This window comes from Tupaia chinensis, unplaced genomic scaffold, assembly GCF_000334495.1.
Source record: "Tupaia chinensis unplaced genomic scaffold, TupChi_1.0 Scaffold000362_1, whole genome shotgun sequence".
Classification (NCBI taxonomy): domain Eukaryota; kingdom Metazoa; phylum Chordata; class Mammalia; order Scandentia; family Tupaiidae; genus Tupaia; species Tupaia belangeri.
Genome location: NW_006159859.1, coordinates 1471268 through 1491378, shown reverse-complemented (window position 1 = coordinate 1491378; position 20111 = coordinate 1471268). Strand labels below are relative to the sequence as shown.

The 20111-nt window shown below is 37.8% G+C and overlaps 1 protein-coding gene across 2 annotated transcripts in view; it reads right to left on the bottom strand.

Moving 5' to 3' along the window:
- Window positions 1–20111, bottom strand: part of NDST3 (N-deacetylase and N-sulfotransferase 3) — a 142428-nt gene that overhangs the window by 28632 nt on the left and 93685 nt on the right. For both annotated transcript variants that reach the window (XM_027773668.1, XM_027773667.1), the window contains exon 6: window positions 1685–1867. In XM_027773668.1, the coding sequence (XP_027629469.1) occupies window positions 1685–1867 (183 nt within the window). The remainder of the gene's footprint in view (window positions 1–1684; window positions 1868–20111) is intronic.

Sequence of the window (20111 nt, the reverse complement as noted above, 5' to 3'; positions counted from 1 at the left end):
GAGCACGTGCGCTCACCAGAAAGACAGAGAGAGACAGAGAAACAGAAAACGAGAAGTCACCCCCCAGGGGGAATGGCCATGCCACAGTCCCTTCTCCTCCATTCTCCTCTTGGGATCACGTGCCTGGTGTGAGTTTAAGCCACATGGTCGACTACATGGGAGCCCAGTGACATAGCCATTACACTAACTGCTGGTCCCTCTGTGCCTATTTCTTCACCTGTAAAATGAAGGGGATATTAACTATACCTATCACAAAGGTAGTTGTGAAGATTCAAGGAGTTAACATACGTAAAGTGCCCAATCTGACACAGAGCAGGCCCTATATGTAATTATTTGCAAATATTATTACTTTCCACAGATCAAGCTGTGGACAATTTAAGTGCAAGGTAGTTCTGCAATTCTTCAGCACTCGAGTCTATACAATGTGGATTACACCTACAACAGTCTGAGTATGCCATATTAATATTAATGTGATATTTTCTCTTGAGAGGCTCTGGTTTTTCCCATGCGACAGCCTTCAAAGTCATCCCCAGCTAATACTTTTTTTTTTTTTTGGAGAGGTTTTTGCAATAGGGCGCATGAGCTCGCCAGACAGACAGAGAGAGACACAGAGACAGAAAGCGAGAAATCACCCCCCAAGGGGGATGGTCATGCCGCAATCCCTTCTCCTCCATTCTCCTCTCGGGATCTTGGGCGCACACGCACACGTGCCCGGCGTGAGTTTAAGCCACCAGGTCCAGGACGCGAACCGTGGTCGACTACGTGGGAGTCCAGCAACATAGCCATTACACTAACTGCTGGTTCCCCCCAGCTAATACTTTTGAAAGCTGTCCACCTTCTGTCACTGTTGGTGTCCCTCACAGGTCAGGAGGCATGTCTGACTTCTCAGCGATCCTCTGACATGGCTTAGTCATCAGAGAGGGAAGAAACATTCATAGCTGACCAGCTGGCTACCTGCCTAACACCACCTGTTTACCGTCTCCTATTCTTTCAGCCTACTGCGATTTGCAAATAGATCTCCTACTCTTGATCCAAAACATTATATGGCCAGCACGTGGTGTGGAGGTTAAGGCAGCTGGATCCCACATGGCTGACTACACAGTTCAAATCCCACACTTCAGCGGTTTGAAAAATTATGCCAGGAACTTGTGGGTGCATTCCAAAATCTCAAGGAGAGAATGGAGGAGAAAGGACTGTGGCATGGTTATCTACCCAGGGGATCTCTCTCTTTCTCGGTGAATGCACGCACTCTATAGCAAAACTAAGAAAAACAAAACAAAGCAAAAACAACCACTGACTCTCTCACTGAGCTTTTGGCATTTTATAACTTCTAATGGTCAAGGAAAAAGAAAACTTGGCTCAATATATAGCAATGATATGAGGAAATGTCAAAAAGTTCATGGAAAGTGGGATTTAAATGTACCATTTTATTTTAGTGTAAAAATTGTTGGAAATACACACAGTTTTTTTTTTTTTCATAATGCATTTTCTGTATTTTGAAGACTCTTCATTTAAGACTACAAATCAGGTAGAAGTAGTTTCTCAGATTTATCATACTAACATTTCTAAAATGCACAGACTTTTTTCCATGATGCTTTCGCTTTTCAGATTTAGAGTTTCTCACAGATCTAAAAGATATGATTATGAGAATAATTGTTTATACCAATTATTCAACCAATTATACCTGCCAGAGCGGGTCTTTCTGATCAGGGAAGAGCTCAAAATACTTGTAAGCCAGCTGCACTGGAGGCAGAGTCTGAAGTCGCAGGTTGGTCCAGCTCTGCACAAAATTGGCCAGATTAACAAACGTGTACAGTCCCAGCCGGTCATTCCCATAGTTGGACAAATGGGTCATGAAAATGCTGATCTGAAAAAGGAAAATGAACTTCAGTATAAAGGCAATTACTTAACACTAGAGGGCAGTGTCACACAGCAATTTTAATTCCCCCACCTTCCAAGTAATCTATACAAGGTTTCAATTCATGATATCTTTTTGGATTTTGGACATATTCCCCCAAAGTCTCATGATAATAATGCATACTGGAATATGTGTTTTCAGTAAGCTTGGTGAGAACTTTTTTTTCTGAGATTTTAATATATTTCATTATGAAAAACAAGTTCAAGATCTAATAGTTTCCATGTACCCAAGTTGGTGCAGTAAGGCTGATGCTGAATAATATATCCTAGATTATAACTCATTATGGCCACGTAGTTTGTGGGCTAATAATCATTTGAAGCAGTGGAATGCCAGGAGGAGGGACTTTGTGGTTTCAATCACTTAGCTGTTTACATTGTAGTACTTCAAGTCAAGTGGTATAATCACTGAATTGTAATTATTAGCATTAACTTAATGCTTTCCGACTGACACTTTTTAGAAGCTATAATGACAACAAGTTGGTGCCAGAGATTTTGTTAGAATAACAATGATTTTCCTTCAATAAGACTTTCAAACCCACTCCCATATTTATTAGTTTCATTATTCCCAATATAAAATATCTCCTTTAAGAAAAGTCTTTAATGTATGGCTAAATAAATGAACTCTTGTGGAAACATTTGACCTAGATTTAATCCATGAATTAAAATAGAAAATCATAGCACGAGCAAGGAACTTTTTATAATAAACTTAAATTCTTTGGTTTGATTAAATAGTACTGGGATGGGGAATGCCATTTTTAAAGCGCTGCTTTAAGTGAATGGAAATAATTTTTGCTGGCTAGTTGTTGACAAAGGGAAAGGTTCTACATGAGATTTTCAAAGGCAAGAAAAAATCCATTGTGACATTTATGCTGCTATAAAAAGATCATAAAAGTAATTCATGTAATAATAGTACTTTCCTAAAATACATAATATCATATGAATGAATACTGATAATGGTTATTATAATCATCATAAAAATGAATATAATAGGCCTTTCATTAAGAGGCTGAAAGAAATTCAAGAAAATTCATTGAGGTAAAGTGGCAGAGATGAGAAGAAAAGTTATATTAAGATTTGATTGAAAGAGTCAGAAAAATATAATTACATCTATGAAAAAGAGGAAATAGTAATATCCTATATTCTTTGGAACAAATCCTTTAGACTTTGACATGAAAAGCCTCAATTGTAATCAAGAATATTTAATTGTGTTTCTATTCACCCTGCATGAATATATATTAAATCTTAAAACTTTTTTTTTTTTGGAGAGATTTTCACTGTAGGGCGCGTGCGCTCGCCAGACAGACAGAGATATAGAGACAGAAAGCGAGAAATTACCCCCCAGGGGGGATGGTCACGCCGCAATCCCTTCTCCTCCATTCTCCTCTCGGGATCTTGGGCACGCACGCACACGCGCCCGGCGTGAGTTTTAAGCCACCGGGTCCAGGCCACGAACCGCGGTCGACTACGTGGGAGTCCAGCGACATAGCCATTACGCTAACTGCTGGTTCCCGAAATCTTAAAACTTTTAAAAGCAGAATACTTTGAGGGCAATGTATAAATAGCTACCAGCAGACCGAAAGAGTCTTAAGTAAAACTTTTACCATTTTAGGTCTTAAAAGAGACTTTTAAAATTGAACTCTCCAGTTTTATTTTTTATAGTAATTTCAGCTGTGGCTAATAAACAGACAAATGAACAACAACAACAACAACAAAAACCCAAAAAACACAGCAAACCTCTTCTTGATCTCCAAGACTGAGAAATTTGTGAAAATCATTCTTAAATTTGGAAGTGTCTGTTAGGGGTAATCTTCACTCTTCTGCTTTATATGTCACATTTTCAATGTAGTTTAATAACAAATAGCAAAATGATAAAACAAAGTGGCTTTTTCTTAAAATAAAAATGTTAATGCAATTTAAAATGATGTATATACAATTTTTCGTTGTCTTTTCTTTTTCTTTTCTTAAAATTCAATCACTGTATAACTTTACAGCATCCAAAATGAACTTTCCCAGCATGAATACACTATATATTAGTCCATTCAAATATATTACTATACATATTATCAACCAATAATTTTCCAATTTTGTGTCCTTTAAATGTTTTGTGTTTCTTTTTCTCTTGATTCCCTCCCTCCCAACGCCCTCCCCATTTCCCACTCTCCTCCCACACTGTCTCTAATATTCACAGTTGCTCTCCATGCTTTTATTCCTTCTAATCTTTCCGTTTCTGCTGTAGAGTGCAGACATTTGGTATATATTAAGTAGGGACATACAGTGCCTCTCTTTCATAGTCCAGCTTGGTTCATTTAGCATTAAATCGTGCATATTTATCCACTTTCTATCAAATCCCAGGATCTCACTGTTTTTTTTTCTTTTTTTTTATGACTGAGTAGTATTTCATAGTGTACATGTGCCACACTTTTTCAATCCATTCATCTGTTTGTGGACAATTGTGTTGATTCCATGTCTTAGCAATTGTGAATAATGCTGCAGTAAACAGGGATGTTCAAGTGTTTTCCCACTGAGTGTATTCCTATCATACCAATTATATATAAAATATTAAGTGTATGTGTATATATATATATATACACACATATATACATAGACTTGATCAGCCACTAGTTAAATTTTCTTGTTTTATCTTATGAACTATATATTCACTTTATGTGAGTCATCTTTCACTTGAATATTATCTTCATTGGTTAGAAAATGGAAAACAGCAAGACTGTGCGACTTTGTGATACTAATACATTTGAACTACCTCTGAATTCACCTTCAACCTGGGAAACCATTTTATACAGTGACAATCGAAACAGATCAATTTTTTACTTGTGGAATTAAAGAAAGTAAAAAATGCTACTGATATGGACAGAGGCAACCCAGACTGAGTAACAAGTTATTTAATAGCATTGTTTTTGCTGAAATTAGACCTGACTCATGACAATTAGGTTGATCCTTTAAGCTATTGAACTTAGTCCTGTATAAGAAAAGCAGTTACTTAGTCTCCAAGCATGGAACTTTTCCCAGGTTTTTTATTCTATTTTTTTGCATATCCACTTTAAGATAATACAAAATGCACCATAAGCAAAAAGGACTGCTTCAAAGTGATGATGTTTTTATAATGTATGTCACCTTATGACCCTTTTAGGTTTTGGACTCAAGCCTGGGCTTGCTATTGTGCTCCTTAAGAAGTACAAGGCCATAGAAAATATAATTTGTCAGAACAGAAAGCACTTCGATTTCTTTTTAAACCACTTTTTAAAAAAATGAATCACAACATTCCCTCTAGGCGTGGAATACTGTATTAGGTTGTCAGAAAAGTCATGACTATGCCTTTCGTGACTATGCTGCATAATTTTCTGTGTTTTTCTATGCAAAAATGTGTCATGACTTTTTCAACAACCTAATATATCTTTGGCTGAGCATGTGAACTACTCCAAGTTTTCTATATAAATTTTAGTTAGGAAGGTGTGCACAGCAAACAACAGGGCGGGTGAGAAGAAATGTATAATGAGAATGTTTTGGTCAAAAAGTTAGCTCGCTTTCCAGACAGACCTTTCTTTACCCTTGTCCTGGCCTATGGCATTTATAATGTCAGTTCACTTCTTGGAAGTTCCTCACCTGACAATCATTTCTGCATGGCAGAAAAAGAAAAGGAAAAAGAAAGCTTCAAAAGATATCAATTCAGGAAAAGCAGATATTAGCTTTTCCTAAAGACCATTCCTTTACAATTTTAAGAGTGCTTGAGAACTGAGGTTTTATTTTCAGTTTTTTAAAAAATGATGGCACAAAAATTATTTTTATTCTCAGAAATTCAACAAGAAGGAAAAATGTCAGAAGTTACAATTGGCTTTTAAAATCAATTTTTTTCCCCATAACACACACTAGTAATTAGTTATTACCAAAAAGGCTAACTAACTGCTTAACGCTGCTTAAAACTCAGATCATTATAAACGCTGCCAAAGGCATGATGTTTATTTGATTAACAGTTGAAAAACAGTTCTAGTCTGGTAGATACAGATATGTATAATAAGACATTTAGGGGACCAGCAGATGGCGTAGCAGTTACATCACTGGACTTCCACATGACCGACCACAGTTTGAGTCCTGCACCTGATGGGTTGAAACTCACTTTGAGCATGTGTGCATATGTGCCCAAGATCCTTGGAGGAGAATGGAGGAACAGGGATTGTGGTATGGCCATCCCCATAGGGGATGGTCTCTCACTTCCTAGGGGATGATTTCTCACTTCCCCTCTCACTGTTTCTGTTTCTCTCTGGTGAGTGTATGCATTCAAAGGCAAAAAACCCTCTAAACATAAACAAACAAAAGAGACACTTAAGTATGACTTTTTTTTTTCCTGTTTAAAATACTGTGTAGGCCTTTTTCTCACCTAGGACAGAAACCTTCTAGCCACTTCCAAATTTGCCTGATTTTCACCTCTGGCTTCAACTTCCCAGCTGTGAAGTCTCCCCGAGTCAGTACTCCCCTGCCCCCAGACCCTGTACCAGCCAGGTAGGACAGCTGCTCTGCTCCCTCTTGCTGTCCTCCTCTGTCCATTCTAACTCTTTTTTCCCTCTTTTTGAAAAAATAGCTCTCTGCCCCCCTTGGACCTTTCTCTACTTAACCTCTGTCTTTTTCTCACCTAGGACAGAAACCTGCTAACCACCTCCAAGTTTGCCTGATTTTGGCCTTGCGGGTTTTCCATTTTCATCCCAATATTATTTTTTACAAAGTGATTTTTCTCCTTTTTCCTCTTTTTCTTTTAGCAGTCTTTTTTTTTTTTGCCTCTCTATTTCTATTTCCTACCTTCTTTTTCTTCACTGTACGTTCTGTTTTACTTTTCAACTCTTACCCTCTGCCTAGAGAAGTTTAGATGCAAAGTAGCTAACCATCTGAGCATTGTGAGTTTTGGAGAATTCTTTGCACATCACAGTAAGGGTTGCAAAATTAGTGAAATTTCCCTTCACAAATCCGATTGTAAAACTCCACCTGTGATTCCCACATTTGAGGATTTAGTAAAAGGGAGAAATAGCACAGAATTATTTCACAGTGGGAGGAACACACGAGTTCACAGTCACTGAATCGCTCTCCAACAAATTGACCAGAAATTAATACATTATCTAATGACTGAAAATCGAAGAAGAGCCTCAAGGATGAGAGAATCAAGTAGTACATCCCCACCAAGGGAACAGTGTAACCTGTCTCCAAGTAGGGAAAATTTGGAGCATATTACCGAAATGTTAGAAAAAAAATTTAGAATATTTATGGTAACAAAATTTATGAGATGCAAGAGAAAAGAGATGTTGCACTCAAAGAGATGAGGAAGTCCTTTCATGATATGAAAGGAGAATTGGACACCATAAAAAAGAATTGATCAGAACTATTAGACATGAAGACTTTAATACAGGAAATTAAAACCTCCCTCGAAATTATTAAAAGTAGGCTAGACCATGCAAAATATTGAATTTTGGAAGTAGGAGACAAAACCAATCACCTAGAAAAAATTACCAAAAATACTGAGAAAACAGCCAGGACAACTGAGGATAATACACAGGAAATACTAGATACCATGAAACGCCCAAATGTACAAATAATTGATATCCCAGAAGGTAAAGAAACTAATAAGAGCATTGATTATCTATTCCACAAAATTCCAGAAGAAAACTTTTCAAGTCTAGAGAGGTATTCAAACATCCAGACCCAAGGAATACAAAGAACCCCAAGTAGAATCAATCAAAGAAGATCCTCTCCACATCACATTATAGCTAGATTGACCAAAATGACAGATAAAGACAAGATATTAAGATTGGCAAGAGAGAAACATCAACTCACGCACAAAGGCTATCCCATCATGTTAACACTGGACCTCTCATCGGAAACAATGCAAGCAAGGAAAGAATGGGAAAATGTATTCAAAGTGTTGAAGAATACTATACCAGGCAAGATTATCCTTTATATGGGAAAAGAAAATAAAAACTTTCTCAGATAAGGAAAACTTGATAGAATTTACCAACTCCAGACCAGTTCTTCAAGAAATTATGAAAGGAGTAGTATACCAAGAAAACTAAAGAGAGACAGATAGCAATAAGAGAACAAAAAACAACCAGAAATATGGTCAACTTAGTGGTAGGGACAAGTCTGGAAATATTGATAATAACATTGAATGTTAATGGATTAAATTCTCTAATCAAGAGACATAGACTGGCTGAATGGATTAAAACTAAGAAACCGTCCATCTGCTGTCTACAAGAAACCCATCTCATTGATAATGACTTACATAGACTAAAAGTGAAGGCTGGAAAAAGATATTCCATGCAAATGGAAACCAAAAAAGGGCAGGAGTCACTATACTGATTTTGGACAAAATAGACTTCAAGATAAAAACCATAAGAAAAGACAAAGAAGGGCATTATATAGTAATAAAAGGGCTAATTCACCAAGAAGATATAACACTTATAAATATCTATACACTGAACTTAGGAACACCCAGATATGCAAAGGAAAGACTACAAGATCTAAAAGGAGAGAGAGACTGTAACACTATAATTGTTGGAGATCTCAACACCCCATTATCTCCTTTAGACAGGTCAATGAGACAAAAAATAAGCAAAGAGATTCTGGACCTCAATGATACCATAAATCAGATGGACTTGATAGACATCTATAGAACTTTCCACCCAAAACCCACAAAATATACATTTTTTTTTCCAGCCCTGCATGGTACTTTCTCAAAGACTGATCACATGATAGGGCACAAAACCAGCCTTTACAGATTCAAAGGCATAGAATCTATATCCAGCATCTTCTCCGACCATGATGGAATTAAACTTGATATTAATCTCAGGAAAAACCCTTGAAAATATACATATACATGGAAACTAAATAACCTACTTCTGAATGACTCCATGACTACTAAAGATTAAGACAGACATCAAAAGATTCATGGAAATTTTAATCATAATGAGTACACAAGTTTCCATAATCTATGGAATGCTGCAAAAACAGTCATAAGAGGGAAGTTCATAGCAGTTAGTGCACACAAGAAAAATATGGAAAGGTGGCAAAAGGACAACCTAATATCATCCCTCAGGAAATTGGAAACAGAACAACAAAAAATTTCAAAAACTGCCAGGAGAAAAGAAATAATAAAGATTGGAGCAGAAATAAATGAAATAGAAAATAAGAAAACTATACAGAAAATAAAGCAAAAGCTGGTTCTTTGAAAGATAAACAAGATTGACACACAATTAGCCAGACTAATTAAGAAGAGAGAAAGGAACCAGATAAATCAAATCTGCAACAAATCAGACAACATTACAACAGAGATAAAATAAATACAAAATATCATTAGAGGATACTATGAACGACTCTATGCCAATGAAGAAGAAAACCTGGATGAGATGGACAAATTTCTGGACACATATAATCTACCAGGATTGACTCAGGAGAACATAGAAAGCCTGAATAGACCAATAACAAACAATGAGATTGAATCAGTAATAAATAACCTCCCAAGAAAGAAAAATCCAGGCCCCGATGACTTCACTGCTGAATTTTACAATGCTTTTGAAGAAGTAACCCCCCTTCTATTCACACTGTTTCTAGAAATTTAAAAGGAAAGAACCCTTCCAAATTCATTCTATGAAGCCTCCATTACCCTCATTACCCAAATGGATAAGACTATGACAAAAAAGGAAAAGTACAGACTTATATACCTGATGATTATAGATGCAAAAATTCTCAACAAGATACTTACTAACCATATTCCACAGCATATAAAAAAGATTATTTATCATGACCATGTAGGCTCTATTCAAGGGATGCAAGGGTGGTTCAACATACACAAAACCATAAATATAATACACCATATTAACAGAAAGAAAGATAAAAACCATATGATCATTTCAATCAATGTGGGAAAAGCATTCAACACAATACAACATGCCTTTATGGTCCAGACTCTCAGTAAAATTGGCATAAAAGAACTGTTTCTCAGCACAGTAAAAGCCATTTATGAAAAACCTACAGTTAACATTATACCGAATGGGGAAAAGCTGAAAGCTTTTCCACTAAAATCAGGTACAAGACAAGGCTGCCCCATTTCTCTGCTCCTATTTAATATAGTACTGGGAATTCTAGTCAATGCTATCAGAAAAGGGAAGGAAATAAAAGGCATTCCAATGGGGAAAGAAGAGCTGAAATTATCTCTGTTTGCAGATGACATGATTGTATACATAGAAGACCCAATAGTATCCATGAAAAAATTTCTCAAAGTAATAAATGCATACAGTGAAGTGTTAGGATACAAAATTAACTTACAAAAATCTTTTAGCATTTGTATATACAAACAACAAGCAGACAGAGGCAAAACTGAAGAATGTAATTCCATTTACCATAGCCACAAAAACTATAAGATACTTAGGAATAAAGCTAACCAAGGAAGTCAAAGGCCTCTACAAGGAAAACTATGAAAACCTTAAAAAGGAAATTGAAAAGGATACTAGAAAGTGGAAGGACATCCCGTGTTTTGGGATTGGCAGAATCAATATAATAAAAATGGCAATCCTACCCAAATTAATCTACATATTTAATGCAATCCCTATAAAATTCCAAGAGACATTCTTCACAGAACTAGAAAAGACAATCATAGAATTTGTCTGGAACCATAAAAGATCCCGTTTTACGAAAGCCATACTGTGCAAGAAAACTGGAGTAGGTGGCATCTCACTCCCTGACCCCAAAATATATTACAAAGCTGTGATAATCAAAATGGAATGGTATTGGCACAAAAATAGACATGAGGACCAATGGAACAGAGTAGAGACTCCAGAAATAAACCCCAAAATATACAGCCAACTCATCTTTGAGAAAGGGTACAATCCAGTGGGAAAAAGGAAACCTCTTTAGCAAATAGTGTTGGAAAAACTGGGTATCTACCTGCAGAAAGATGAATCTGAACCCCTTTCTGTCACCATTAACAAAAATCAACTCAAAGTGGATCAAAGATCTAAACCTAAGACCGTAAATTGTAAAACTACTGGTGATAAACACTGGGGAAACTCTGGGAGACATTGGGGTAGGCAAAGACTTCTTAAGCAAGATCCCCAAAGCACAGGCGATAATCCCTAAAATAGACAGGTGGGATTACATCAGATTAAGGAGTTTCTGCACAGCAAAGGGCACTGTAATTAGTGTAAATTGACAACCCTCAGAATGGGAGAGAATTTTTAACTGTGCCTCAGTTAAGGGACAGATAACCAGAATTCACAGGGAACTCAAGCAGCTTACCTGGACGAAAATGATTAATCCAATTAAAAGATGGGAAAATGAGCTGAATAAACAACTCTCTAAGGAAAACATATGAACAGCCAAAAAGCATATGAAAAAGTGCTTAACATCCCTCATTGTAAGGAAGATGCAGTTCAAAACCACAATGAGATACCACCTAACCCCAGTCAGAATGGCAAAGATTAAAAAGACAAATAATGATAAGTGCTGGAGGGGATGTGGTGAAAGGGGAACACTCCTACACTGTTGGTGTCAATGTCAATTGGTCCAGCCACTGTGGAGAATGATATGGAGGTTCCTCAAAGACCTTCAAATTGAATTACCGTATGATCCAGCAATTCCATTCCTGGGTATCTATTCAAAGGACAGGAGAACACTCAGTCGGAAAAGTGCTTGCACATCTATATTCATTGCAGCCTTATTCATGATTGCTAAGTCATGAAACCAACCCAAATGTCCACAAACAGATGAATGGATTGAAAAACTGTGGCACATATACTCCATGGAATACTATTCAGCTATGAAGAAAACAAGGCCCTGGAATTTGAAAGAAAGTGGATGAATATGGAAGATTTGATGCTGAATGAAGCAAGTCAGGCTATGAAAGAGAGACATTACATGTCTCCATTTAACATATATCGACTGTCTGCACTCTATGGTAGAGACTGAGTGACTGGAGAACATTAAAGTATTAAAAATTGTAATGGACACCCGAGACAGAGGAAAGAGAGTGTGAGAGGGGAAGAGTGTAGAAAATTTTGGGGAGGGGGAAATGGAGAGGTAAGACACTTGTGGGACACAGATAAGGTTTATTATCTATTGACGAGGATGGGTATGGTGGTCTCAACTGGGCTGGACTGAGTGTATATTATGCTGGGTAAAGTCTCTTCACAATCTAAATGATGCATAGCAATTTAATGTATGAATAATAAATAAATAAATAAAATAATAATAAAATAAACTATGATCCAAATTGCATCCCTGACATTGTACCGTCAACAAAGTATTTTCGGTGTTTTACATGCACACACATTTTAGAATATTAAAACCAGAGGAGAGGAAATAGCGATGTAAAAAGTATATAATTTATTATAAACTATGCTTTTCGTGACTATGCTGCACAATTCAAATAAACAGACATTTTTGTGATCACCCTTCCATTTGCCAGATGCTCTCCCTAGTTCCGGGGAGTCTGAATATAAATATGGTGCACATTCTTTTATGTTTTGAAAAGATTCAGAATTCAAAAGATAGAAAAGAATTTACAGTGAAAACAGTTTTCCTCCCACCTCTGTCCCTCAGCCAACCAGTTTGTTTTGATATCCTTCTGGATAGCCAAAGATGCGAAAGCTTTAGCATATATCCAGATCGTCTAGGAAGTTTTTTGAAGTTCCGATCACCGGGCCTTCTAATCAAAGATTCTGATTTTTCTAAGCCTGGAGGGGGCCCTAGTACCTGCACTTTAGAGGATCCTCTTCAGTGGTCCTGATGCAGATGTCATGGAAATATAGTGTAAGAAAATAAACATGGCCATAGAAAATTTATTTCCCATAGAAACATATGTTTATCTCCATAGAAAAGATTTAGGTCACTAAAGCTACTGGTTGTGCTTTAGTGGTCCCTTTGTGCACATTTCAAAATAAACACGTCTTATCAAGTTTATGTTTCAAATGTCCTAGCACAAGGAACAACTTGGTAAGTGCCCTTGGCCATACCTCTTAAGGGTTTCTGTTCTGACAGATGTGTGGAGAGGCACAGAAGATTGCTAAAAAAAGAACAGATTCATAGAAATGGGAGTAATTGACTCCTAACTCTCCTTCTACCCTGTTATTCTTATAGAGCAAAATCTCCCCCATTTCCGCATGTACCTCTCAGGTGCATATAACCTTATTCTATCTCTATCTAAAATGCCATCCTTCTGAGCCAGACAGTGGCACAGTGGTAATGTCCTATGACATGTTTATTTACTTCTTCCATGAGGGAGAGAGAGGCGGCCCTGACAGCATCTTCATACTGCAATCCACTCCCAGTCTCAGCCAGCCAAGGTCATGGCCATGTGTGCATGTGCCCAGTGTACACATGGTGACCCCAGGATGAGAACCTGGGACCTTTCCATGTGGCTTCTGCATTGTGAAGCATTGTGTAACCACTGTGCCACCATGGCTGGCCCTTTTTCAACAAGACGTTTTAAGCAGTTTTGTGCATGAGACCAAATTTGTATGCACTGAGCCATCACAAAGCAAGGTGGTGCAGGTGGTAGGGTGCTGCTGTGTGTACTGCAGCCACAGGGAGGATGCAGTCAGCTCCTGGGTTGGCCTGAACTATGGCAGGCTGTGTGTGCTGGCGATCCTGTCTGGCTAGAGGTTGGGGGTGGGAATCGCGGGGTGAAGAGACCCCAGAGAGGATGCTTGGTTCTCTCTCTCAAGAAATAAAATAAACATTAAAAAAAAGAGAGAGCAAAGATGTTTTATCACTGTTACCCACAAAGGGTATCTGTAGGCCTTCAACAGTGTCTTCATACCATAGAGGAGAGAATAAGCAAAAGACAACAGAAAGCATAACACAACACAGTAAGTAATGGGTGTAGCTCCTGGGTGCACATAGGGCATCATGGGGAACTTGCCCTTGGCATGTCCAGCCTGCACATGGACTGTTTTATTACCCGTTGTGGGCTTTCTTGAGTGGTGGAATCTGGGCAGTTGTAGAAAAGATCTGTTGTAGCTGAAGGGGATTGGAAGGGTCTTTTCTGTTTGAAATGCTGAACAAACTGTTCTGTGTCTGCTTTATTTTTTTGAGAAATTTTTTGCTATAGAGTGTGTGCAGTCACAGGAAAAGACACACACAGAGAGACAGAAGAGATAGAAAGAGAGAAATCACCCCCAGAGGGGATGGCCACACCACAATCCCTTCACATCTTTCTCTTGGGATTTTGGACACGCATGCACACACGCCCGGCATGAGTTTTAAACCACCAAGTCCAGGACTTGAACCGCAGTTGACTACATGAGAGTCCAGTAACTTAACCATTATGTCATCTGCTAGTCCTGTGACTGTGTTTTGACTACAATGTTTCATGAGGTCAGGTGTAGAATTTTCCACTTGGAAATTAAAGTATGAGTTTATTTTGATGCAAAAATAGTTTGAAATTCATGCATAGTTTTTTATAATATGCATTCTTCATGAAATTTGTGAAGACTTGCTCATCTATTACAGTGTGTACTTGGAGCTGGCACTAGCAACCTTACTGGTAAAGTTGAGAAATCTAGGGTCAGTAATTTTTCAGCACCCTTTTTTCTAATCTTTTAGCACCATTAAAATTCTGGGTCTCTTTAATGATTTATTCCAGTTTCTTAACCCTCTCATTTTTTCTACATTTATCAAAGTTCTTCTTTCTGATAACTTACTGTCCCAGGAAAGAGTCTATGGTCAAGGATTTCAACTCTTCTTCTACCATCACCTTCAGATTCCTGAATCATCTTTCTGTTCCCAATTCTTTTGCAAATATGAGGCTTTGGATCGATTTTTCCATTTAATTATTACATTTCCACATATGGACTGTTCCGCACAGCTAGAGAAAAAGCACACAATGGGAGCTATTCATATCGCATAAGCATATGGTCCTCAATCTCAACTGAATCCTCAGTATATAGTATTGGATATTCTTTTTATTCATTCTGTTACCCCCCGTTTAGTTCCCATATGCAACTATTTCAAACTTTTATCCCTCTCTTGAGGCCTTCTGCTTGATCTCCACTCTCCGTTATGCTCCTAGTTAAGTATCCCATAATTAACAGGGAGGAATGGTCACCAGACAAAAACTTTTTCAAGTCCCTTTCTCTCTCTATACATCCTTGTCCTCTCAAAATTCCTCTGGACACCTGAAGTTATCAGGCAAAGATATTCCATTGTGTATCCAAGACTAATATATCTCCCAGTACTTTTCATTCCATCTGCTTTCAACCCCCCTGAAATCTGTTTAAAAATGCTTCCCCAACTTTTCTTCATGATAGAGCACATGCCTGCAGACCTAAGAGTGTGTGAGAGTGAAATAGCAAGTGAGATAAGCACTTTCATAGGGTATGGTCATGCCATTATCCCTTTCCTTTAGTCCTCTAGCCTAAAGATTTTGGGCTCTTGCAGTTGCCTGATGTGTTTCAAGCTGCCCAGGCTGGGGATTCAAACCGTGGTTATCATGTGGGATCCAATTTCTCTTGAGCAGTGTATCACTACTGCATTATGAATCTGGCCCTCCTACAAAATCTTATTCCATTACTTGTTTTTATTGTTTGTTTGTTTTCCTCTATCTTCAGTCCTCCCTACTGGTCCTTTCCTAACACTTGAAGATCTATTTGAGTTTCTTTTGTCTTAGGTTCTTTCTTGAGATTTTATTGTTTGTGACCATTATCCTTCCCGCCAAAGTCTTCAACGAGGTGCTGCCTATACCCCTCACCTCCATTCGTTCCTTTGTAATCTGGCTTCAGTTCCACCAATCCACTGAAGATGCCTTCTTGATGGATTGGGTACAATAGCCTCTTAGTACACAATCCCTTGGGCACTTGGTAGTCTCTACTAACCAATCTACTCCATTTGATACTGTTGACTACACAAAATTTTCCTCCTTCCTTGGCTTTTTTGAAACGATTTTCTCCCAGTTCTCCTTCATCTGTCTCCTTCTCTGGTGACTGCATTTGACTTGTAAGTTGCTGGTATTGCCTGCGGTTTTGCTCTTCACATGTTATTTCTAAGTGGAATCATCATAAATAATGATCCCCAAATCTCAAACTACCACTCACACCTTTTGCTTACATGTTACACATAAATAACTGAGTATCTAGTTGACATTTTTCCTGGATGCCTCATAGCAATCTCAGTTCACACATGGCTAAATTGAACTCATTACATGTTCACAACTGAATGTAAGTAGGCTCTAGGAGGGCGGGGGCTTCATTTGCTCCATAATTGCTTGATACCTAGCTCCTAACAAATAGTAACTAGTAGATAGTTATTACAGTACACAGATGGTCAGTAAATAAATAGTTGAAGAAATGAATCTTTTTTTTTTTTTTGAGAGGTTTTTGCTTCAGGGGGTGTGCACTTGCTGGAGTGAGAGAGTCAGTGAGAAGGAAAGTGAGAAATCACACCCCAGGGGGGGATGGCCATGCCGTAATCCCTTCTCCTCCATTCTCCTCCCAGGATCTTGGGCATGCATGCACCTGACATGAGTTTCAAGCCGTGGCATAGGGGACTCAAACCATGGTTAGCCATGTGAGAGTCCGACGACGTAACCACTATGCCATCTGCTAGCCCCCAACAACTGAATCTTTACCCCCAGATCTGGTTTTCCTTTTGTATTCTTTATTTTGCCCAAGATTACTGTTCATAAAGTGATCAGGTCAAAAAAGTAAGGTATTCTAGACATTTACCATTTCTTTTTCTCTTTTTATCTTGCTTGCTTGCTTTTTTTTCCTTTTGTTTTAAAATTTTACTGTCGGGTTTGTGTGCTTGCCAGAGAGAGATGGAGAGGGGGATAGGGAAAGTGAGAAGGCACCTCCCGGGGGGATGCCATGCCACAGTCCCAGTCTGTTTTCTGCCACTCTCCTCTCGGGATCCTGGGCACACATGCATATGCACTCTGTGTGTTTTTGAAGCCACCACATCTGGGACTTGAATCACGCAGTTGGTTATGGGAATCTAGCTGCCTTAACCACTGTGCCACTGCTGACCCCCAGCAACTCATTTCTTCTTAGACTGATCTATTTTTTGTCAACCCAGTCTCATTCACAATTCTAACTCCTCCTCTCTATCCCTATTTGTACTTGTCTGATTTAATGCCTCATCACATCTTACCTTGGTTCTTTAAAATCCTTGTGACTAATTTTCCTCTTTCTAGTATTGTGCTCTTAATCTATCCTTTAAAATAGTGCTGTCCCACAATAAATAAAGTTTACATATAAAATGTAAACTTTTTAATAACCACATTACAAGAAACAAAAATAAGCAAGTGTAATTCATTATAATAAATACTTAATTTATAGGAAGTATTATCATTTATATATGTAATCAATATAAAAAGATTAATGTCGTGCTTTGCATTTCTAATACTTAGTCTTCAATATCTGGCATGGTGTTTTATACTTACAGTACGTCTTTACTTGAACTGGCACATTTCTGTGTTAACCGGCACGTGTGGCTTGTGACTGCCTTACCTGGCAGGGCGGCTCTGGAGTCTGCCCTTAATGCTTTGTGAGTCCTCATGATTACAGCCTCTACCTTCTCTATTTTCATTGGTTTCTACTTTCTTTTCCTTTTCTTCCCAGAGAATGGCAACGAGCATTTGTAGATGCTGTTTATTCATCAGGGATATTCTCCTGTCTCTTTACCCCCCTCTGACTTTCCCAGTCAGAAGTGGCCACTCCAAGTTTTCACCTCTCCTGTGCCTTGTGCTCTCTTGGTGGAATAAGCTGGCTTGACTTGTTTCTTCCTACTAAACTGTGAACTCACCAACAACGGGGACCATGTCATAATCTTCATTGTACCTAGAGTCATGTATATACTTATTAAATAAATATTTGTTCAACTTCATTTAATTGCATACTAGGCTCCTGATAAGTGTTTCTTGAATCAAAACCTCATTATAGCTACTCTTTTTGCTTTTAAAAAAATACATGTGTGGCTTAGTCTGGTGGTGCAGTCAGTAGCAAACCACACTGCGGTTCTGGAGGCCTCGTGGCTGACTGTGAGTTTTACCCTGCAGCTCGAAAACATGTAGAGTGCATGTGCCTCACCTAAGATCCTGGTGAGCTAGAGGGTGTGGAAAGGGGATCAGGGTGTAACAAGACTCTATTGCGGGTACTTCTCTCACTTTATCATCACAAATGAAATAAATATACTTTAAAATGATAACAGCAAAAAGCTGTACATTTAAGATATTATGTAAACTATACATTCAAAATTAAGCACAAAAAGAAGATATTGCCCTGGATTGTTATATACATATAAAATATACGAATTTTATAAATTGTCCTACATATATACTTAAGGTTTTTGCCACAGGACATGTGTGCTTGCTGGAGAGAGGCAAAAAAAGAGAGAGAAAGTGAGAAATGATCTTCTGGGGGGGATGGCCACTCAGTAATCCTTTTTCCTCCATTCTCCTCTTGGGATTTGGACACTCACACACATGTGCCTAGCATGATTTTCAAGTTGCTTGGTCTGGGACTTGAACCTACTGGTCCCTAAGTAAATTGTCTTTTTTTTTTTTTTTTAATCTTTTGTGTTTTTAAGACTATGGTATAACTTGGTACATAGTGTTTTCTATTTGGCAAGATTGCTTTAGTATTTTACTATATCATTAAAAATGTTTTAAAAACATACAAGAAATCTTTAAAAAGTTCATGAAAATGTTATATGTGGATTTCAAAATGTTTTTGCAGTGAAATACATTTATTCTTCAATGTCTTTTTTTTCTTACAAACTTTTTGAAGTACTTTCATATAAATGTATATTTTAGTGGCTACATAGTAATCTATCTTACTAATCATTACAATTTATTTACCTTTCTAGTTCTGGTCCTTTAGTTTGTTTCTAAGTGTATCGTAAATAATACTGGATATGTCATTGTAAGTGATACATCAGGGTTTGCATCTTTGACTACATTCCTAGGAAAATGTTTTAAAAGTCAGTGAAATTACTAAGTCAAACCAAATGTACATTTTAAAGGCTGGTATCCTATGCACCTTCTCGTTTGGATTCAGTAGGCCAGCCCAGTTTCCTGGGTTTTATTCCCATTCATCAGGGTCAGACATAGGAACAAAACAGAAAGGAAGAAAAATAGTCTATTGAAGTTCATGAATAGTGACAATTTATGGTCAAACTCTGAGGAAAACTAGCCTTTTCATGTCAAATATCTACTTTATATTTTACATTGTCCTTGCAGGCTGGGGGAACACTAGTTACAAGTTGTGTTAGCTTTGAGAGTTCAGCTTTAAATTGATAATGAGTTACAAGTGAAAGAGAAACCAAACATGACTGAGAACAAGGAAAGTAGAAAAATGGCCTTTCATCAGACTGTGGAGAGTGGCAACAGTAGTTTTAATAGTGCCACGTGAATTGAGGGGACTCCATGAGATAATATATGTTAATTTTTTAGAAAGAAAGAGTTCAATATAGTGTGTGACAATGTAGTAAGCACGCAAGAAACATGTGCATGTGCCCTGTAACAAATTGGAAAATAATAATAAAATAATTAAAATAAAAAAAAGAATAAAAAAATAAAAATTTAAAAAAAAGAATCACATATTACCTAAGAAAGATGCAGAAAATAATTGCATTGGGTAAAATGTGCTATTTTGATGTATCTTGAAATTTTCACCCCCAAGGCTAACCTCATCATTATTTGGTCTTTTCTGAAGAAGGTAGATGAGTATACTTTAGAATTCATTTTGTTCTTGCCTCTTGTTTAGAAAAGTACTCATATATTGTGAATGTTCCAATGTATGATATTATGAAATATTACATTGGATATAATAACTCATAACTTCCAGTCTCAGAGTCAGGCTGCTTCTACTTACTGTATTTATAAAAAGCAATTCATGGGAACCAGCAGTTAGCGTAATGGCTATGTCGCTGGACTCCCACGTAGTCGACTGCGGTTCGCGTCCCGGACCCGGTGGCTTAAAACTCACGCCGGGCGTGTGTGTGTACGTGTCCAAGATCCCGAGAGGAGAATGGAGGAGAAGGGATTGCGGCGTGACCATCCCCCCTGGGGAGTGATTTCTCGCTTTCTGTCTCTATGTCTCTCTCTGTCTGTCTGGTGAGCGCACGCGCCCTACAGCGAAAAACCTCTCCCCTCAAAAAAAAAAAAAAAAAAAGAAATTTCTTACATTCCCCACAAGGCATTTTTT